At 37.7% G+C, this 24061-nt stretch overlaps 1 protein-coding gene across 1 annotated transcript in view; it reads left to right on the forward strand.

Moving 5' to 3' along the window:
- The window catches only part of LOC101351062 (dynein heavy chain 11, axonemal), a 334378-nt gene that overhangs the window by 85186 nt on the left and 225131 nt on the right, over positions 1-24061 (forward strand). The window contains exons 25-29 of the mRNA XM_023732310.1: positions 9944-10075; positions 12262-12422; positions 16314-16470; positions 16597-16742; positions 20817-20933. Coding sequence (XP_023588078.1) covers positions 9944-10075; positions 12262-12422; positions 16314-16470; positions 16597-16742; positions 20817-20933 — 713 coding nt within the window. The remainder of the gene's footprint in view (positions 1-9943; positions 10076-12261; positions 12423-16313; positions 16471-16596; positions 16743-20816; positions 20934-24061) is intronic.

Here is a 24061-nt window from a genome sequence, read left to right on the forward strand (position 1 = left end):
ACTTGTGGTATTTCTGTTATAGCAGCACTAGATGACTAAGACAGATGTTGAGCAACTTTTCATGTGTTTATTGGCCATTCATTTATCTTCTGTTGTGAAGTGTTCAAGTCTTTTGCCTAGTTTGGTTTTGCTTTTTTTTAAATTGAGTAGTTTACCTTTTTATTGTTGATTGTAGGATTTCTTTATTTTGGACATAAGTTCTCTGTCAGGAAATGAATAGACTATCCACTCATTTTATTAATGGTGTCTTTTATGAGTAGAAAGTTTTTAATTTTAATGAAGTATAATTTATTAATTTTATCTTTTATGACTTGTGTTTTTTTGTCAGGTACAAGAAATTCTTGCGTAGCCCAATGTCATGAAGATATTCTTTTTCTAGATGCTTTATAGTTGAGTTTTACCATTATATCTATGATCCACAGATCTTTCCTTTCTCCATTGAATTAACTGAGCACTTTGCTCAAAAGTCAATTGATGTTATATATGTAGGTCTATTTCTAGACTTCCCTGTTCCCTTGATCTATTTTTCTGTCCTTATGCTAAACCCACACTATCTTAACCACAATAGCTTTATTTTAAGCCTTGAAATCATGTTGTATATGTCCTCTTTTTTTTCCCCCAAATTTTTTGTCTATTTAGGTGTTTTGTTTTTATTTCTGTATATGTTTTAGAGTCACATTATTTATTTTAAAGTGCCTTGTTATTATTTTAGCCTAATTAAACTTTTATTGAGATGGCATTGAATCTTAGTAGAATGGACATCTCAACAATAGTAGTTCTTAACCATCCAAGAACATGGTATATCTCTCTATATATTTCTTTAATTTCTCTCAATTTTTTTTTTTAGTCGTTTCCAATATTGAGTTCTTGTACATCTCTTGTTAGATTTATTTTTAGATAGCTGATATATATTGATGATACTTAATATGGAATTAATGTTTTAATTTTATTTTCCAATGTATGGTATACAAAATATATTACTTTTAAAAATCTGTCTTGTATTTAGGGAATTTGCTAAATTCATTTACTAGATTTAGTAGTTGTTTTTGTTTTAGTTTGTTTTTATAGATGCCTTAGGACTCTCTGTGCACATAAATACATCATTTGTAAATAATGACAGTTTTACGTCTTCTCTTCCAGTCTTTTTGCCCTTTGTTTTCTTTTTTTGCATTACTGAATTGTCTAGTACCTCCAGGACAATGTTGAACAGAAGTAGTGACAGCAGACATTCTTGCCTTATTGCCAGTCTTAGGGAAGAATAATTTAATGTTTCAGTACTAGGTATAATATTAGCTGCAGCTTTTTTGTAGATACCCTTTATCAAATAGTGGAAAATCCTTGTACTGTGGGACACTGAGAGATTTTATCTTGAAACGGCATTGAACTTTTTCAAATCTGTTTACATGATTATGTGGTTTGTTGGCATTTATATTCATCAGAGACATTTATCTGTAAATTTCTTTTCTTATGATATCTTTACCAGGTGTTGGGATGAGAGTTATGCTTCTTAAAAGGAGTTGCAAATTTATACTCTTCTCTGTTTTCTGAAAGAATTTGTATAGTACTGGTGTTATTTCTTATTTAAATATTTGATAAAAATCAGTGGATTCATTTCTTTTATAGATAAATGGATGTTTAGCTTTTCTGTTTTTTTTTTCCTTATGTCACTTTTGATAATTTATGTTTCTCAAGAAATTTACCCATGTCACCTAAGTCATCTAAGTTGGCAAATTACCACCTGCTGGCCAAATCTAGCATGTAGCCTACTATCTATGGCTGCTTTCATACTACAACAAGAAAGCTGAGTATTTGTGACAGAGACCTATGGCCCAAAAAACCTAAAATAGTTATTATCTGAACTCTTAGAGAAAAAGTTTGCCAACTGCAGACATATGTTGGTAATGATATCTCAAATATTATTCTTTTAATGTCTGGAGGATCTGATGTGATGTCCCTCTTCCCCTGATGTTGATAGTTTGTGTTTTTTATTAACAGTCTTTCCAGGTGTTTATCAATTTTATTTATGTTTCCAAAGAATTAATCATTGACTTTGTTGATTTTCTCTGTTATTTGTTTTCTATTTCACTGATTTCTGCTCTTATTTTGATTATTTCCTTTCTTCTACTTACTTTGGGTTTAATTTGCTCCTCTTTTTCAAGCTTTCCTAAAGTGGGAGCATAGATTATTGATTTTACGCCTTTCTTCTTTGCTAATATAAGCATTTGAAGAAAACTTTATAACTTGATGAGGAGGATCTCCTAGAAACCTGCAGAAAAGATCAGACTTAATGGTGCAACATTAGAATCATTCCCATTAGTGTCAAGAATGAGGTAATTATACTCACTATCAGTGACATTCATTGTTTAACACTGTGCTGGTGGTTTCTGCAATATGATTAAAAAAGAAGTAGGAAATAAACATTGGAAAGGAAGGCAACAAACTGAGGTCCCACAATACCATGCCCTGATAGTTGCAAAAAATGTGGGGCTTGGTCCCTATTTCAGTGTCCTCTGCCCTAAATGGTGAAAATGACAATTCATTGATAAGTTTCAAGACTAGAGATCCTTGTTGCTATTGCTTTGAAATAAGAATATTTGTTGTTAGTTGCCTTCAAGTCAGCTCTGACTCATGGTGACTCCATGTACAACAGAACAAAATGTTGTGCGGTCCTGCACCATCTTCACTATTGTTGGTGTAGTTGAGTCCATTGTTGTTGCCACTATGTATTTTGAGTGCCTTCCAATCTAGGGGACTCATCTTTTAGCACTATATTGGACAATGTTCTGTTGTGATCCACAGGGTTTTCCTCGGCTAATTTTTGGAAGTAGATTGCTAGCTCGCTCTTTCTTTTCTTAGTCTGGAAGCTCCACTGAAACCTGTCCACCAAGTTTCATAGGATTGTTGTGATGATTAAATAAGATTTTATATATATATATATGTGTGTGTATATATAAGTGTATATATGTGTATATGTATGTATATGTATGTATATATGTGTATGTACATATGTGTATATATGTATATACACATATACGTATACACACACATAAAAATCTTATTTTCTAAGTTTTTTGTGTATAAATCTTAATTGTATCTATTAAATGTATTTAAATCTTATTTGTATATTAAATATATCTAGATAGATTATAAATATAAATACATATATAGTCTTAAAACAATGCCTTTCATATAGTAAGTGCTCAGTAAATGTTAGCTATTATCATCTGCTAACATCGTCTGAGAGGAACTGGATGTATTGCACATGGACTGATGTATCTGCTTCTGCATCCTCCTCCTGTAGGAATGGAAGGGGTGGCCTCCGACTTTCCGGGCCATTTCTGCCCCAGTGCTCTGGATCTCATCTGCTCTGGCATTCTACTGACTACCCTTTCTACTGTGTCTTCAACTTCTTGCTACTGGCTCATTCCTCTCAGCAATTAAACATTCCTAAGCCTCTCTCATCACTTAAAACACAAACAGCAACCAAAATTTTTTCCCTGACCCCGTATCTCCTTCCCTTTCCTGCTTGCCCTATATCTGTAGCTTCTGTTAAAATCAAGCATTTTGATTTAAATGTCTACACTTGTTCTTCCCATTTTCTTATCTCTCACTTTCCCCATAAACCATTTCTTTCACTTGACTGAGTCTATTTAGAGAACACTCCTCCATCTTTGAATACTCTCTTTCCTTATATTCATGTTTATTTGAATTCTAGTTTTTGACCTACTTCTCGGACTGTCTTTAATTTTCTTTTCCTGTATCCTCTTCCTCCTGCCCTGTAAATGTTGCTGTTTTCTTCATCCCTCTTCTAAGGCCCTTTTACTTTTCAACACACATACACATATCCCTGGCTGATCTCATCCACTTTTATGGGTGCTCAGTTGCTTTTGTAATCTGCTGAAGACTTTGATCTCTGACTCAGACCTCTCTCCAGAAGCACAGCCAGTAGCATACTGGGCATCTCCCTTGGAAGTCACCCTGGCACATCCAACCTATACCAGTTGCCAGTGAGTTGACTCCAACTGATGGTGACGCCATGTGTGTCGGAGTAGAAATGTGCTCCATAGGGTTTCCAGTGGCTGATTTTTCAGAAGTAGGTCACCAGGCCTTTCTTTCAGGCAATTCTGGCAGGACTCAAACCACCAGGCTTTTGGCTAACAGCTGAGCACGTTAACCATTTGAGCCACCCAGGGACATCAGATCTGACCTAGAATGTTCATAATGCATTCATGCTCCTTTTCAAACCCAATTCTTCTTCAGTGTCCCCAGTTTTAGAAAAAAGTCCCTAATATTCTTCATCAGTAGCTCATGTTGTTGTTAGGTGCTGTCAAGTCGATTCTGACTCATAGCAGCCCTGTGTACAACAGAACGAAACACTGCCCGGTCCCGCACCATCCTCACAATCGTTGTTATGCTTGAGCCCATTGTTACAGCCACTGTTGTCAGTCCATCTCATTGAGGTCTTCCTCTTTTTCACTGACCCTGTGCTTTACCAAGCACGATGTCATTCTCCAGGGACTGACCCCTCCTGATAACATGTCCAAAGTACATGAGACATAGTCTTGCCATCCTTGCTTCTAAGGAGCATTCTGGCTGTACTTCTTCCAAGACAGATTTGTTCATTCTTTTACCAGTCCATGGCATATTCAGTATTCTTCACCAACACCACAGTTCAAAGGTGTCTATTCTTCTTCAGTCTTCCTTATTCATCGTCTAGCTTTCACATGCCTATGAGGTGACTGAAAACACCATGACTTGGGTCAGGTGCACCTTAGTCTTCAAGGTGACATCTTTGCTTTTTAACACTTTATAGAGGTCTTTTGCAGCATATTTGCCCAAGGCAATGCGTCTTTTGATTTCTTGACTGCTGCTTCAAAGCCAGTTTGACTGTTTTAACCAGTAGCCAATCAACCACCAAATCTCTTCAGTTACCCTAAATGTCTCTACTCTTACTGTTAACTGTCCATCCATTTTGTTAATATCCTAGTCCAAGCAGCTCTTTTCTCCCATTTAGATGAGTACAGTATCTTCCTCTCTGATTTTTCTTCCTTCAATCTTGTTTTTATCCAATTCGTTCTCCACGCTACATCTGGAAAAATCTTTTAAAAACACAAATCTGATTATCACCCCACCTCTTAAAACTCTTTAGTGATATCTCATTGCTTTTGGATTGAAGTCCAGCTTCAATGTGCTGGCCAGGCCCTGTGTGTTTGGACCCCTGCTTCCCTCCCCTCCTTCGTTGTGTACCTCGTCTACCTCTTCCTTCCTTCTTGCCATTCTAGACTTCTCTTAGTATCCTCACTGGGCTACTACTCCATTCTGGGCCTTCATACAAGCTGCTTCCTATGGCTTAAACACTACCTCTCCCATGGCCAACCCCTAAAATCTCCACAACCTAACTCCTACTTATTCTTTAGGTCTTATCTTAAATACTCTTTCCTCCAAAATGCTTTCCCAGGCCCTAGATTAGGTAAGGTCCCACTTCTGTGCCTGCCCTAGCCAAACAATTATAATAACTATTTATCCAAATTCCTCATTGTACTTTAAGCTCTGGAAACAGTAATCACATTTGTCTTGTATCAATGAGTCAATGAGAGAACAGAATGTTGTTCTGGTGTGTATTGCTGTTGCCATTCATTTGTTCACCTATTCCTTCAATCATTCATATGATCAGTGTTTACTGAGCATGTGCTTTATACTGGCCACTATTCTAGGCATGGGAATATAGCAGTGAATAAAACAGACAGTAGGGCCTTTCTCCTTTAGAGCTTACAGTCAAGTGGAGAAGACAAGTGATAAATGAGGAAATAAGCAAGTGGGTGATCAGATACTAGTAAGTGCTGTGAAGAAAATAAACTAAGAGTGTGTACAATAATTGGGTAGGTGGTTGTCTTAGTTTTCTAGTGCTGCTTTGACAGAAAGACCACAAGAAGGTGGCTTTAAAGAATAAAAATTTATTTCTCATAGTTTTGGAGGCTGAAAGTCCAAACTGACCATGTCAGTTCCTTCTGTGGGCCTCTCTCCAAGTTTCTGGTGTCTGTCAGTGATTCTTGGAGTTCCCTTTGCTTGTAGACGATCCTTACGTGGTGTCTGTCTTCCCCTGTGTGTATATGCGTCTCTGTGTCTATGCTTCTCTTTTTATAACTCAGAAATGATTAGGTTTAGAATCCATCCTACATTGGTATGACCTCAACTGAGTGATTAATGACATTATATTGGATTGTATTATGGAAGATGATTACATTACACTGAATTGGAGGTAACGTCACACACAACAACAATTACATTAGATTACATCCACATGTATAGGGATTACTAACACATATTTTAGGGGCATACAGTTCAGTCCATAACAGCAGTAATAGTAAATAGGATGTTCAGGGAGGCCAGTCTGAGGAGATGAATTTGAACTAAGATCTGAATGATGTAAAGAAGCCAACCATGCAAAGATCAGAGGGAAGCTGACTACAGGTAGATGAAACAGTTGCTGTGGCTTTGAAGCAGCCATGGTGGAGGAACAAAGAAAAGGCCAGTGTGGCTGGAGTGAAGTAAGGTAGAAAGAGAGTGGTGGGAAGACATGGGTGACTTTGTGGCCCATGGAGAGGAGTTTGGATTTTACTCTAAGGTAGGCTTTTTCTGGTTTAGAATATAAACTTGTGCTCTATCTAAAGCCAAGGTGTACCATGTAAAGAACCACTAGAGTTTCAGAGGGATGTAGATAGTCAACTTTAGGCAAACATCCTAGGTCAGTAGAAAATCAGGTGACACTGCTGTGATCAAGGGCAAGAATAACAGCTGATTACATAACATGATACTTTTTAAAAAAATCTGCCAAGGAATGTTTTATATGTCACAGACCATAAATTTGTTTGCAGTTATAGCATGATCATGTAGTAATTGCTTCCTGGTGCCATTACCCAGGTGACAAAGACATTTTATAAGTACTATTTATTTTTGTGGTACAGAATTTTATTACTTACAAAAGAGCATCATCAGGGAAGGTTTAATCTTGACAGACAATCTAAGAACGCCAACATATGATGCTTTACAGATAATGTTGATGAGATGTATTTTTAATCATCTTTCATTTGAGTGAACTTCCGTGAAAAATAAATCATAATGTAGAAATCACAGGTTATGGGGAGGCTCAGACAAGACAATGCATGTGGAAGCATTTCAAGTTATAAATGTTCTTACAATGCATAATATTTATTACTGTTGTTTGAATCAGCTCTTTTTAACCACATACTAGTAGCAGTGCAAGATATGCAATTGTAAAGACTGGATATCTTGAACCAAAACCAAAAAACAAACTTGCTGCTATCGAGTCAATTCCAGCTCATAGCGACCCTATGGGACAGAGTGGAAATGCCCCATAGAGTTTCCAAGGAGTGGCTGGTGGATTCAAACTGCTGACCTTTTGGTTGGCAGCCATAGCTCTCTTGAATCAGATGACAACATATTCAAAGTTAAAACGCCTCTTTTTTTTCTGATCAACAGGTGTATTAATTTTGTTTAGAAACTTAACCATGCGTGGACTATTATTTCACATGCATTCATTCATTTATTTAGCAAATGCTCACGGATCACCTACTACGGGCAGATAACTCCTCAGTGGCTCTGGTGTCTTAATTTTGACCCAAAGAGGTCTATAGGTGTTGTGGATGGTCTGTCAAGTGCAGCATGAGAAACCAGGAGTCACCCAGGAAGGCCAGAAAACAAATAGGATTTAGGACTTACAGGTCCCAGAGAGGAAAGCACAGCATGCCTCCAAGCAGGGCCACACAGGGGTGAGAGAGAGACTAGAGAATAACAAACTGGAACTGTAGGAGAGGCTTGTGTATGGTAAGCAGGGTGGCATCCCAGAGTTAGTGTGCCCTGAAGTCTTATTGGTTCAGTTTATAAGTTTCTAGTGCATTCACACAGGAAAAGGGAGAAGTTTTATCACAGGGAATCATATGGAACGTGGCCGGGAGGGGCGAGGAGTAATTACAGCTCTTAGAGACTGGATTACACATTAGCAAGAGTCTATCTTGGGAAACCTTACGGGTTGTGGCTGGGGAAGACTAGTTAGGGACTACAACTGTTGAGAGACTGTGTGACAAGATAGGAATGGTCATGTCAGAAACTGGGTAAAAGGGTAACCAAGAGGAATTAATGGATGCCTAGGCAGAAACTGTGTACGCCACAAATTGACCTTCTGACATCTGGAACATAGCACTGAATAAGAAAGACACACAACTTGCCTTTGTGGAATGTAAAATCTAGGGTCGGTCGTCATTGAACACATACAGGAGATAGTGATCACATCTGCTTTTGTTAACATTTTAATTACCTTTTATAGAGTTAAGGTATTAAAAGTAGATTGAATGCCTATAAGGCTATTATATATCCTGAATGTCTAAAGTACATATTTTTTATTCCTTTGAAGCAGTGTTGCATTGAGTCTGCACCTTGTGCAGTCACAGCTTGTCAGACTTGAAGGAGGTGGGTGGGCCGTGTGGAAGCTGGTGCAGGGAGTCCCTGTGGTGTGATGGGTAAGAGCTCAGGCTCTGAAGTCAGACTCCCTGGATTGGCATTCCCACTCCCCTGATTACTAAACCTGGCAAAAATGTTGGCAACTCAATTTCTTCATCAGCAAAATTAGGATAACCGCAAATTATTGTGAAGGTTACATGAGATGATGTAGGCAATGTGCTTACTCAGTGCCTGGCACATTGTACATATTACTGTTCTCATCTTCCTGTCTTCCTTCTCCATTCGTACTATAGTTATATAACTTTCTCCAGTCTCCAGTCCTCAGCTACACAGCAATCTCAGGGGAGTCTGCAGCGTTCCATGTTTTCTGGGATGTGATAATAGTACTGTGAGAAACCTGTTTTCGACAGGTTTGAGAGCTTCTGGTGATCTGTGAGTTCACTTATTACTAACTGTCTCAGGTGCTAACAGTTTGTAATTGACTGTCCTTTACAGCTTTAAGAGGAGAGCAGACAGTATTGTTTTACAGTGTGCTCCCCTTGAGTAAGGCAGGAATATTTCTTTACAATTAAGCCTTAAGAAAAGCAGGAATATTTTTGTATAAATATTCATGCTAACGCAATGACCACCTAAGATGTCTTTCAAACCTTTTTTTACCTCAGTTTACGATAAGAAATATTTTGTGTTAGATCAAGTTCACACATGTATGTACACACTCAAAAAACAAAGTTTCACAAAACACTCTTTCTACCTGTAACTCACACAATATTTTCTGTTCCATTCAGTTCCATGTCATTCTTTTGCTTCCGTTCTATGAAGAGAGACCATCAGTTTGAAAAATATTGATCTAAGAGATTGATCGGTACACCTAAACAAGAATAGCAATGTGAATAAGAAGAACAGAGTGGGATGTTCTCTAGCTCTACATTTTTTGTATTTTGTCAGTAACCATCACTATCTCCTATCTAAAACAAAACAAAACAAAGAACCACACACACACAAACAAAACTTAGAAACACTGATTGTTAGATGAATTCCTTTGTAAAGAAAAAAAATAATAAGTTGGGGTTAACTTCTTACTACACTTTTTAAAAAGTTAGCTTAGTTCAACATTTTAAGATTTGTAGTTGTTTCTGTTTCAGCTAAGTTGTAGACTAGATGATCATTAGTGCAGAGTCCGATCAGTGCAGCCAGGAAACTTTGCTTCTGTCCCTGGCTTTGCCATTACAGGCAGGTTCACCACCATTCTCTGAGTCTAAGTTCTTTCATCTCTGACAGGGGATATTAATATGGTTCTCTCTCCCTGCCCCACCTACCCAGGGCTGTTTGAGGACTAGCTGAGGTAACATATTTGAAATTGTTTTATAAACTAAAAGGCTCTTTACAAATACAAAGAATGTTGGGCTGTTAGATTCTATATTTGTAACCCTCCTCTCCTTAAAAAAAAAAAAAAAATTCTTTGTAGATTTCTCAGTTGAACACACTGATTGCACTTTTGCTGGGAGAACTTCCACCTGGAGACAGGCAGAAGATCATGACAATTTGTACCATCGATGTCCACGCCAGAGATGTGGTGGCAAAACTTATTTCTCAGAAGGCAAGTTGTTTGTAGAAATTTTATGCATTTATTGTTATTTTCCTAATAGTGGTGCTTATTGTCAGAGTAGTCCCAAGGAAGTCATTGTTTTTAAAAGTTTGTGTATTTTAATTAGTCCTGAGACATTGTAGGACTTATTTTGGATGTGTTCGATTTAGATTAGCTAGCATCCTGACAGCCACAGCAATGAACTCAAACATACCAATGATCATGAAGATGGCGCAGGACCAGGCAACATTTTGTTCTATTTTACCTAAGGTCAGTATGAGTCAGAGCTGACTCAATGGCAACTAACAACAATAATATCCTGATGAGAGTTATCTTAAACAATATCTCAAATTGTTTTGTCAAGTCAGGAGCCTTGAATCATTAAAAAAAATAGACCCAAGATGGAAGAGCTGTGGAAATGACTGTGTTGGTCCATTAGCCTGTTAACCTCACCTCTGGGGCTTATTGACCAATAGTTTAAGTGTGTGTATGTCATTTAAACCATCTCTCTGTGTTTTTAATCCATTTCTTTTTGAAGAAAGACAAATGTGTTGGTTATAATTCTAGGTCATTACTTAGGTCATTCCTTGTCTTTTTAGTCTCATGGCTAAATAATTCACTTTTCTTTAAGAAGTTATTTTTAATCCATTCAGTGTATTAATAACTTTCTTTCCCTACCTGTCTATAAAGTCCATTTGTCTCTTAGATGCTGGTTGTGTTTAGCGGGAAGGGAGAATTTTCTCATCTTTTTTTCAAACTATACTCCTACTTACGAAAGTCAGAAATATGCTTTGTCTACTCCACAACATTGACATATCACGCCTGTCATCCACTTCCTCCAAATCCCTTTTGTCTTCTGGAGGTGTTCCAAAATTTAAGTGTATTCTTTGAAATGTATTTTAGTGTTTTTCTAGTTCTTTCTCAAATTATTAGAATCAAAGTGTACTTTAATTCTCTCCGCAAAGTGTAAGGAAATACTTGTTCCTGTGAGCCATAAACTTAAATATTCCTTGATTAAGCATCAGGACCATTAGTGAACAATGTTCTTTAATTGTTAATCTATGACTAATCCTTGCAAAACACCACTTACAATGTATTCTCATTTTGATGATGAACCTCTGATAACTACTCTTTGAATATGACCTTACACCTTCTGATATATTCTATTTTCTCAGCCGGATAATTTGTTTGCAGTAGAACAGATTAGATCTAACATAAGTCCTTTACTTTATACTAAAAGAGCTGTAGACTTTGTCTAATAATTCCTGACATTTATAATATATAAATATGCAATGTTGAGACCTATGTAGTTATCAGACAAATCAGTAGACAATTATTTTGGTAACTTCAAGTGAGTCCTAAGAAATTTAGGGTTGCATGTACATTGAAAAGACACTGGGCTTGTTTTTCTGTTTTTCTTACTGGAAAAGAAATGGATAGCATTGAGTAAGATAGGAAAAAATAGGAATGAAAAAATACTGACATTTGATTTAATAAAAAAAGTGAAATAGAAAATTTCTGTACTAAAAGCAGGTTGGTATTAGAATGGACTGTGTTGAAAATATGGTTTATTTATACCTCCAGCAGGCAGAAATTATGGAATATGTGTCATTTCAGTACAGAGGCTGCATTTTTCCATCTGATTTCAGTAATATGAGGACAAAGTTATAAAAATTATCTAATCCCCTGCGGTGATTTATAAAAGGGGAAAAGCATTGCTTGAACAAATTAATATTGTTTTACAGTAGGTGCCCTATTGAAAGGAAGACTTATTACACATGCATTTCTGATTAAGTATTCAGCTATCAACATGCAATTACAATCTGCAATAACATACAAGAGATTTCCTATTTGTGAGAATTTTAAGATATAAAATGTGAACCAATAGAGTTGATTAGATTATTAGATTAAATTTGCTGCCTCAAAAATATCAGTGTCCTATGTGTAACAGGAGTCCCCAGGTGGTGTAATCGGTTAAGTGCCTGACTACTATCCCAAAGCTTGGCGATTTGAACCCCCTCAGAGGTACCTTGGAAAAAGGTCACAGCCTTTAAAACTATATGCAGTGTAATTCTATTATACACACATGGGGTTGCCATGAGTCAGAATCAATGCAACAGCAACAGTTTTTTCTTTTCTTTTCTTTTCTTCTTCTTCTTTTTTTAATGTGTAACATAATGAATGTGCGCTGATTTTAGGTTGTCAGTCCCCAAGCTTTTGCTTGGCTGTCTCAACTTCGCCACCAGTGGGAGGACACCCAGAAACACTGCTTTGTTAGTATTTGTGATGCCCAGTTCCAGTACTTCTATGAATACTTAGGAAACAGTCCTCGACTTGTGATCACTCCACTAACTGACAGGTAACAATTATATTAAGTGAGAGTCATGGGAAAAACCAAGCCAAAACATCCCCTAGCATGGGCAGAGATTAATGAGATTAAAGGAAAGGAATGGAGAGAAAATCATGAACAAACTGGGAAACTACATGAAAGCGTGTATAAATTAACCAAGTCAATAAGATAGTGAACATTGACTTTTATTTAGAGACAAGCTAAAGAGAACTAAATCAGAGAAACACAATTAAAGAAGTTGTACAATGTATAAGTGATGAGCTCGTGAACAGATGCGTGTGGCTTAAGGCAGCATCTTTGATCAATGAGTCCACTCTTACCAGTTATCCATGGCTAACATCCTGATAGCATTATTCTCCATTCTCTATAACTACCCTCCCTTGCATGCCTTTATTGGAAGTGTAAAAATAACAAGGAATTGACTATTCAAGTTCATTTTTGAAGGATTATATATAGTGAAAGGAGGAGAAGGGGGAGAACATAAGATTCATTAAATGAAGGAAGCACTGTGTTAAGTACTGTTCTGGATATCTGGGTAACAGTGTTGAGTAAACAGGAAAGTTCCTTCTCTCACAGAGCTTACTTTCTAGTTGAGTGGTGGTGAAGAAGAAAAATAAATTAATTAACAAAGTAATTTTAAGTGGTAATATGTACTATGACGAAAGTGAAATAGGAGCGTATACTAAAAGGGGTCTGGAAGGGGCATCTAATATAGATTTAGTGAGAGGTTATTTGAGCTGAGACCTAAATCATAACAAGGAACTCTGTGATCCAGGGGCAGAGAGAGGCAAAGCAAAGTACAAAGTTCCCAAGGTGGGAATGAGCTTGGCAAGTTCAAGGGATAGACAGAAAGCCATTGTGGCTGGAGTATGTATCAAGGACACAAGAGGTTGCTATTACTAAAAGTTCATTGCCAATTGACTCCAAGTGTATATATATATATGCGCATTTATATACATACACGCAAAGTCAGAAATTTATAGGGGTAAGGATACGTCCTACCACCTATCTATCGGTTTGACATACTATGGTGGTTTGCATGTTGTTATGATGCTGGAAGCTATGCCACAGGTGTTTCAAATACCAATAAGGTCACCCATGGTGGACAAGTTTCAGCAGAGCTTTCAGACTAAGACACACTAAGAAGAAAGGCTTGGCAATCTACTTCTGAAAATTAGCCAATGAAAACCTAATGGAACAAAACAGACTATTGTCTGATATAGTGCTGGGAGATGGGCCCCCTGGATTGAAAGGCAGTGCACAACAGCTGCAACAGTGGACTCGAATATGCCAACGACCGTGAAGGTGGCGCAGGACCAGGCAATGTTTCATTCTGTTATACATAAGGTCACCATGAATCAGAGCTGACTCTGGGGCAACTAATAACAACAAACGATATGTCACCTTGACATGAATTTGTTTAACTTTGTATTCCAATCTCTGCTGATTTATTGGATGGGAGAAAGCACATTTACTTCTTAACATTCATAAAAGAGAAATTACATCTAAAATCATAGGAATGCCTCCAATTATCTAGTATCACTATAGTATAAAATTTATCTGGGGATAAAATTGTAGAGTTTCAAATAGACATCATAAAGTGGGGTTGTGATGGTTGTCCTGGGAGGTTGGTGGGCTTCGCTCTCTAGCTTTGTGATTTGTTGTTGCACCTCTGCCTCAGTGTGAGGTATTAAAATTTATAGCTTAACAAAATCATATAAAAACAGTCAAACTGTAAATGCTTAGAGTCTACTGTATGCATGCTATTGTGAATAGAGAAGAGGGAAAGGGAGGCACAAAGGAACTGAAGAGGAAGGGAAGAGGCATTTTAAAATTTATCAATGTGAAGACCGATAGCTCATTAACTTTCTAATTAAAAAGTCACTATATGGTTTATTTGGAAGTTATAGAAGACGAATATGCATTTTAATAGTGTGAATAGTGCTGGATAAAATGTTTACATTATATACATTTCTTTTCCATGTCATTCTTTGGATTATTTACTAATTGTTTACACTGACATAAGGATACCTTTCAGATACTTTCAGTAGGTGTCATTTGATGCTAACCTTTGCTTTGTGTTGTAGGCGGGGCGGATGGTGTCTTCTCTTCCATATGTGAGCGGGTTCAGAGACTTAAGTCAACCAGCTTGTAATTGATGGACTTGGGCTGGAACACAGATGTATTAGTTAGGAGGGTGCAGACTAAGCTGCTGTTGCAGAGAGATCCCCAAATACAATGGCTTAAATAACACAAATACTGATGTCTCACTTGTGTAACAGTCTACAGGGGAGTAGTTCAGCAGTACAGGCTGGCAGGTGGCCGACATCCCTAAATGTGGCTTCCACATTTGTTTCAGCCCATGGGAAAGGGAGAAAAGAGAACCCAGGTCAGACATACTAAGGAGGTGTCCCAGGGCTTGCACATATCACTTGTGCCTGTAACCCATTGGTTAGAGCTTGGTCACTCAGTCACTCCTGGCTGGAAGGGATGTGGGACATGTAGCCTTCAACTTGGTGGCCGTATGTCCAGCCAAAACCCAGGAACCAGAGGAAAACATTACTGGAAACAGTCTCCACCACAAAAAGTGCTCTGATTTTTTGTCCAGGGGTCTTTCCATTTCTATATTCATTGAAAGATGCACTTAAACATGTGATGGATATGAAATATAGAAGCTCTTTCTATTTTCATAAGTAATTGCTTCTTTTGCACAGTACTTTGAATCTTCCAAGGCATTTACCTTTTGCATTCTTAATTTATCCCTACAGTAAGTCTCATTTTATGGAGGAGAAAGCTGAGGAAAGTGAGGCATATTGATGTCAAATGACTTACTTAAGATTAACATCTGATGATTGGCAAAGTAGACACTAATCCCAAAACCTTCTGGCTTCCATGCTGATATATTTCCATTAGATCTGCTGTCTGTACTAAAACAAAAGTAATTTATACACCTGCAGAAACTCCAGCCTGTGTGAGGTCCTTGCCATTTGTTAGTTTTTGCTTCTTTCATAAGTATTAAATTTTGTTTTTACACAATTGTTCTCAGTCTAAGAACTTTGAGTCTTTCCTGAAAACATAAGAATTATGGTAATCTAAATGAATGTAGCAACAGATTCAAAATGAATTCCTAAAATATATTTTAATATAATAAATTGTGTCCTGTTATATTTGCTTTATTCATTGAAGTAAGTATAGATTATTTGCATACTATGTGTTTATGTGTATTTACATGTCTCATCTCTTAATGTGTTTATTAAGTAGCAGCTTAATGAAGTCAGTGTTTAGTTCATTCATCATCCAGATTTGTATTCTGTTTTTCATTTATAAACACTAGTTTAAGGTACTGTCTTCCATATTAATAATATCTTTCCCTAGAAGTATCAGAAATTTAATAACATTGCAAATCACGAGTTGTTGCAGTAGAATATTTGTGTTCAGATACACAGCTCTTAAAATATGATTCAAATAAACAAATAAAGCAATTCATCCTTCTCCATTAGTTTTAAACAATCAACCTAAAATACAAGTTTGATAAAAGATACTATTCTTACTCTTATTATTGACATAAATGAATCGGGAACACATCAATATTTCGTGCTACTAACACATTCTGGAGCCCTGGTTGCGTAGTGGTTAAGAGCTCGGGTACTAACCAAAAGGTTGGTAGTTCAAATCCACCAGCCACTCCTTGGAAACCCTGTGCAGGGGTGGGGAGTGTGGGTGCAGTTCTACCCTGTCCTGTAGGGTCGCTATGAGTCGGAACCAACTCAACAGCACCTAACAACAACAACACATTCTAGACTTTGGGTTCTTAAACTTTAAAAGAAATTTTGACTACACTTTATGTTTTACAAAAATCTCTTATTAGACTGTAATATTTGTGTTTTCCATTGCTGAAAGGTGTTACATTACCTTAACTCAGTCACTTCATCTAACCATGAGTGGGGCTCCAGCTGGCCCAGCTGGTACAGGGAAAACAGAAACCACCAAAGATCTTGGACGAGCCCTTGGCATGATGGTTTATGTGTTCAACTGTTCAGAGCAAATGGACTACAAAGTAAGTTAGTTATAAAACGATGTATAAGATGATGTCTTCTAACAACATTGTTCCTAATTTAGAATGATTCCAAATAGCTTAAAATCACCTTCTGGTAAATTCTTAATGCTTCCCTGTATCATTTAGTCCATAGGAAATATCTATAAGGGATTGGTGCAGACAGGAGCTTGGGGCTGCTTTGATGAGTTCAATCGAATTGCTGTGGAAGTCCTATCAGTGGTGGCAGTACAAGTAAAGATGATCCATGATGCCATCAGAAACAAGAAAAAGAGGTGAGTGACTGTTTGCTTCTATTATTACAAACTAAAAACAAAAACAAACCAACAAACAGAAAAAAACAGTTGCTGTCCAGTCAATTACAGCTCATGGTGACCCCATGTATGTCAGAGTAGAACTGTCCTCCATAGGGTTTTCAATGGCTGATTTTTTGGAAGTAGATCCCGAGCCTTCTTTCAAGATGTCTCTGGATGGACTTGAACCTCCAACCTTTAGGTTAGCAGCTGAGTACATTAACCATTTGCACCAACTAGAGACTTCAAAGAGAAAGAGTAGGATGAAATAACACAGTAGACCCCACCTTGACAGGCTGTAGCTACCTCTCCCTGTCTCATGAAGAATAATTTTTAATAACCTCCCATTTTTATTAATGGTTTTAAAGTGTGAATACAACAAAGGTATAGTCTGTTACTTTAATCACTTCAAAAACAAAACAGCCTCTATAATGCTAAATTCAACGATCATTTCTCAGTCTTTATCCTACCTGGCCTTTCCAGCATTTGACACAGTTGATCACTCCCTTCTAGCTTGGCACACTTTCTTCACATGGATTCCAGGACTCCCCACTCTGCTAGTTTTCCTCTTACCTAACGGATTCTCCTTTGCTGGTTTCTTCTCGTCTGTAAATTGCGGGAAAGAATAGTACGTACCTATAGCGTATTATGATGATATGTTATATGTTAAAACATTCAAGCCACTAGGACAAATCCCTGGTGCATAATAGGTACCATATAAGTGTTAGCTATTAGTTTTTATTGATATTATGTCCTGACCTATTAATATTGGATGTCATAGAACTCAGTCTTTGGATTTCTTCCTTTCTCCATCTACATTTCTCCCTTGATTTTATCCACTCTTGGCTTTAAAAACCATCTGTATGATGCTGTATAGCCCATGTCCAGACCTTTCCCCTGAACTGTAGACTTGTATAAACAACTCCCTGTTGGGGCTCAAGACTCCACATGATGTCTCATAGGTCTCTCATACTTAACATATCCAAAATAAAAATGCTGGCCATTCCACCAACACCTGCTTTACTAGTTGTCCCTACCCCAGTAGGTTGCACGTTCATATTCTTCCAGCTACAACCAAAAACTTTAAAAATATATCCTGAACCTGACTACTTCTCAACATGATATCACATTCGGAAAGACAAAACACAACTGGCGCTTAAGATTTGATGGCCTAATTTGAGAAATTAAGTATTATAGTACGCAGCACGATTTTGGTTCTTTTTGAAACATTTTTTGTGTACGATGCAACCTCGTTTATCTGGCCTGTCCATCCCCCCACCCCCGGCCCTCATTTTTTAAAGGGTATTTTGCTCAGCTGGCTATCTTGTCCACAGAAGCATATTAAATCTCCCCATCAAGGAAAGATTTTCTAGCCCCTTGCAACTGTGAAGCTATTGTGGAAGTTTCCAGTTGATCAGTAGATATATCTGGATGTTTCCACCTCCTAGAAAACCTCTTAGTCCTTCCATCATGTGGGCCTTGGGATATTAGTTTCCTATGACCAGATACCTGTTGCATTATCTGCCTCTATTCTAATGCCAGGTTAGAAACGTTAGGTTCTTTCCTCTTTGAACTCTGTTGTTGTTATTGTTAGGTGCTGTCAAGTCGATTCTGACTCATAGCAACCCTATGTACAACAGAACGAAACACGGCCCATCCTCACAGTCATTATGCTTGAGCCCATTGTTGTAGCCATTGTGTCAATCCATCTCATCAAAGGTCTTCCTCTTTTTTCTTGACTGCTGCTTACATGGGTGTTGATTGTGGATCCAAGTAAAATGAAATCCTTGACAACTTCAATCTTTTCTGCATTTACCATGATGTTGCTTATTGGTCCAGTTGTAAGAATTTTTGTTTTCTTTATGTTGAGGTATAATCCATACTGAAGGCTGTGGTCTTTGATCTTCATCAGTAAGTGCTTCAAGTCCTCTTCGCTTTTAGCAAGCAAGGTTATATCATCTGCATATCACAGGTTGTTAATGAGTCTTCCTGCAATCCTGATGCCCCCTTCTTCTTCATATAGTCCAGCTTCTCGGATTATTTGCTCAGCATAGATTGAATAGGTATGGTGAAAGGATACAGCCCTGACATATACCTTTCCTGACTTTAAACTACGCAGTATCCTCTTGTTCTGTTAGAACAACTGCCTCTTGAGCTATGTACTTTGAACCCTAGCCATATTTTATGTAGGTTCTAGCCAAAATCGTTATTCAGTGCAACCCAGGTGTCACTTGAGTCGTCCTTTCTTGTATTTAGGTAACTGACCTATGCAAGTTCATGATTTCTGAAAATTCCCAACCATAATTCTTTTTTTTTTTGAATTAAAAAACAACAAACCATTAACAGATACTCAGTTCTTCCTAACCAATGATACCCCGTTTTCTCCTCCCTCTCACCCCTACTAATCACCAATATCAACCATATTTCTCGATATTCCTCTGTCTGCGGTTATGCATGTACGTGAGTCATACTTCTTCATCCTCATGCAAGCCCCTATGCAGACACTTAGGCTGCTTCATGATTTCCTGAGTTTATTATAGTCCTGCTATACTTGCAGATTTAAGAGATGGGACTATGTCTCAACCAGAAAGCCCTTCAACGTCTTGCTGGCTCTTCCCCTTCAAGGTCCATGCCTTTGACTTGTGGCTCCCCCTGCTCCATATACGAGTAGTCAGTCACACTGCTCTGTAGCCACCTCTCTTCTTGTGAGCAGCCCTGCCAGTCCTGTCTGTCTCCCTACCCCTACATTCTGGGGAATGACAGTTTCTCCATTCTTACCTTGACTATACAAAATCCATTCTGTCTTAATTAGCTCGGAGTCCTTGGGTGGTGAAATGGTTGAGTACTTTGCTATTAACTGAAAGATTGGAAGTTCAAGTCCACCCAAAGGTGCCTTGGAAGAAAGGCCTGGTGGCCTAATTCCAAAAAAATCAGCCATTGAAAACCCTATGGAGCACAGTTCTACTCTGACAACACGGGGTTGTCAGGAGTCGAAATCGACTTGGCTTCAACTGGTTCTTAGTATCTAAGCAGCTCTTAGTTTTGTAGTTTACTTCTCTATATCTTCTCCCTTTCTACTTTGCAATGTAGGCCCAGCTCGTTACCTAATTCTGTCCTTTGAAGATTCTTATACATTACTTCATCCCTCCCCCCTCTGAACAAGAGATCAGCCTTAAACTTGTCTCATCTACCCCCATTTGAAATTTTTCTTCTGCTCATCCCTCAATTTTGTTCCTATAGCCCTTTACCATGTCATTGCCCTGGCCATCAATAGCCTGGTTGGGCCCTTGCAAACCTTTCACTGCTCCTCCAGTGCCTTCAAGTGGTAATGACAGAATAGTCATAGCTAACATCTGTTGAATATTTACCATGTTCCAAGCATTGTACAGTTAGTTATGTTAATCCTCATATAATCAAATAAGGTTTGTGATATTATTATCCCTATTTTTCATTATTAAATGAGGGAATTGGAGCATAGAGAGGCTAATTAATACATGTAAAGAGATGGAGCTGGTCTCTGAACCCCCACAGTCTGACTCCAGAGCTAGTTCTCAACCACCACACTATTGTGCTCTCAGGAACACTCAGTAGATACTTTTTGAATAAGAGGGTGGAAGGAAGGAATGCAGGGAGGGAGGGAAGTGGGAAGGCAGGAAGGACAAAATAAAGACTAAATAGGGAATAGTTTTCTCCTCTTAGCATGGGCACTCTCTATGCAGTGCCCCATTCAATTATCATAGCCCACAGTGAGGCAAAAATGCCATCATCTTTCATTAAATATTAATCAAGACCTCATTTTTACATTCTAGCACACTGTGGCAATGCTAAAATATAAAAGAATACTTCCCATATTTGTAATTCCTTGCAGGGAAAGGAGAGTATTTTAATAAACATGCTTCAAAACATATTTAAAATATGTACGCCTATGAATTTTAAAGAAAATTGCACAGAATAAACAGCTTCATAATAATTGCATTTTGCAGTGGTTTGCATTTGTCAATATGCATTCATATTCAATGAACACATTTTATTTCATCAACATTCTTTTTATGGTAGATTTGTATTTCTTGGGGAAGTGATCACACTGAAGCCATCAGTCGGAATATTTATTACTATGAACCCAGGATATGCTGGTCGAACAGAATTACCGGAAAATCTCAAAGCTCTTTTCAGGCAAGTGTTATGCTTTGTGGCTCAACATCTGGCACACTCATGCCACCTAACGTTGCGGGTTTGCACTGTTAGATGATTTGTTTTACTCTAGCATTCCTGTGGAAAAACCCTTATTATCTCTTTATGGAGAGACCTTTCACCATGATAAATTAACCCTTTTGAATTATGAAACCAAGACCCAAAATCATTCTTTAAAAGTTACATGGAGCCATGAAGGTTGGATGAACTATTGCCCTGAGGTTATCTTTAAACCTTAAACCAAAAACATCCCCTGAAATCTTCTTAAAACCAAACAATAGTTTAGCTCAATAGTAAAAAATGTCTGCCTTGAGCGTTATGCTCTTTTAAGAACTACCTATATGGGATCAAATTGACAACAGCCACTGAAAGATTAGACAGGAACCGTCCAGGGCAGTGAATTTATGTTAATGTGAGAGAAACAACTCAGAAAAGAGGGTGAGAACGGTTACTCAACTGGAAGAATATAGTCAGTGTCACTAAATGGGACATGTACAAACTGTTGAATTGGTGTATGTTTTGCTGTGTATATTCTCAACGACAACAAAATAAGATTATATAAAAAGTTACATGGTGCTTTTGAATATTTCATAGTAGCTCTTTTGTAATGATATTTTTATTATAAATGTAATTTTCAGAAATAATAACACATTTTGAAAATATAGACAAGGATAAGAAAAAAATTACTAACTCACCACCCAGAAATAATGGTTATTGTATTTTTGCTAGTCTTGTTTATAATGCCTAACTTATGGTGTTAAGATATTACTGTATGCAGAATTTTTATTTATTTCTCTTCTCTTAATATTTTGACATAAGCATTTCGTCATATTATTGAAAATTCTTTGGAATTATGTAACTCCAAAATAGTCCATCTCATGGCTCTCCCATAATTGTTTACAGCATTCCCTGTTGTCTGACATGTGGAGCCCTGGTGGTGCGTGGTTAAGCATTTGGCTGCTAACCAAAAGGTCAGCAGTTTGAATCCACCAGCCACTCCTTGGAAACCTTATGGGGCAGTTCTACTCTGTCCTGTAGGGTCACTAGGAGTCGGAATTGACTCGACTGCAGTGGGTTTGGTTTTTTTTATTGTCTGACACGTAGGTTTTTTTTTTCTTTCAGTTTTTCATAATTATAAAATAGCAGCCTATAAACATCAGTTCACATGAACAGTTATCTTTACTTCAGATTATTACCCTAGAATATATTCCTAAATGTAGAATTTCTCAGTGAAAGATTAGAATACCTCTTACTGACCTGCTTTCCAAAAATACTCTACCAAAGTATACACTTACCAGCAGTCTATAAGAGATCTGGTGTTACTGCATCCTTGCCAGTTACGATTAATTTGTATTTTTAAATCAACCTCATTCATGAATAATTTAATACAATAAAATGTATCCATTTAAGTGTACAGTTGGTGAAAACACTACCGCAATCACAATGTAGAATATTTCCAACACCCCAAGAAATTCTCGTGTCCCTTTTTGAAGTTAATCCCCCATACCAAGTGATTTTGCTAACTACAGATGGTTGTTGCTGTTGTTGTTAGGTGACACAGACTTGGGTTCCGACTCATACCGACCCTACGTATAACAGAACGAAACACTGCCCTATTCTGCACCATCCTCACAATCGCTGTTATGCTTGAGCCCATTGTTGCAGCCACTGTGTCAGTCCATCTCATCGAGGGTCTTCCTCTTTTTTGCTGACTCTACTTTACCAAGCATGATGTCCTTCTCCAGGGACTGATCCCTCCTGATAACATGTCCAAAGTATATGAGACGTAGTCTCACTATCCTTGCTTCTAAGGAGCATTCTGCTTGTACTTCTTCCAAGACAGATTTGTTCATTTCTTCTAGCAGTCCATGGCATGTTCAGTATTCTTCGCCATCACCACAATTCAAAGGTGTCAATTCTTCTTCCATCTTCCTTATTCATTGTCCAGTTTTTGCATGCATATGAGGCAATTGAAAACACCGTGGCTTGGGTCAGGTACACCTTAGCCTTCAAGGTGACATCTTTACTTTTTAATACTTTAAAGAGGTCTTTTGCAGCAGATTTGCTCAAGGCAATGCATCTTTTGATTTCGTGACTGCTCCTTCCATGGGTGTTGATTGTGGATCCAAGTAAAATGAAATCCTTGACAACTTCAGTATTTTCTACATTTATCATGATATTGCTTATTGGTCCAATTGTGAGGATTTTTGTTTTATGTTGAGGTGTAATCCATGCCGAAGGCTGTGGTCTTTGAACTTCATCAGTAAGTGCTTCAAGTCCCCTTCACTTTCAGCAAGCAAGGTTGTGTCATCTGCATGATGCAGTTTGTTAATGAGTCTTCCTCCAATCCTGATACCCCATTCTTCTTCATATAGTCCAGCTTCTCAGATTATTTTGCTCAGCATACAGATTGAATACCTATGGTGAAAGGATACAACCCTGACGCACACCTTTCCTGACTTTAAACCACGCTGTATCCCCTTATTCTGTTTGAATGACTGCCTCTTGGTCTATGTACAGGTTCCTCATGAGCACAATTAAGTGTTCCGGAATTCCCACTCTTCGCAATTGTATCCATAATTTGTTATGATCCACGCAGTTGAATGCCTTTACGTAGTCAGTAAAACACAGGTAAACATATTTCTGGTATTCTCTGCTTTTAGCAAAAATCCGTCTGATGTCAGCAATGATATCCCTGGTTCCACATCCTCTTCTGAATCTGGCTTGAATTTCTGGCAGTTCCCTACTGATACACTGCTGCAGCCACTTTTGAATGATCTTCAGCAAAATTTTAGTTTTTTTAAATTTTAGATTAGATGTATCTTTTCTAGAGTTTATGTTATGGAATCATACAGTATGTACTCTTTTGTGTCTGGCTTCTTTTCTTGAACATAATGATTTTGAGATCCATCCAAGTTGTTGAGCATTATCAGTAGTTTGTTGCTTTTTATTGCTAATTAGTATTCTTTTGTATAGCTATAATACAACTTGTTTATCCACTCACTAGTTGATGGACATTTGGATTGTTTCCAGTTTGAAGCTATTATGAATAAAGCTACTCTAAACAGTCACATACAGTCTTTGTGTGGACATATGTTTTCACTTCTTTT

Source organism: Trichechus manatus, unplaced genomic scaffold (assembly GCF_000243295.1).
Source record: "Trichechus manatus latirostris isolate Lorelei unplaced genomic scaffold, TriManLat1.0 scaffold00050, whole genome shotgun sequence".
Lineage (NCBI taxonomy): Eukaryota > Metazoa > Chordata > Mammalia > Sirenia > Trichechidae > Trichechus > Trichechus manatus.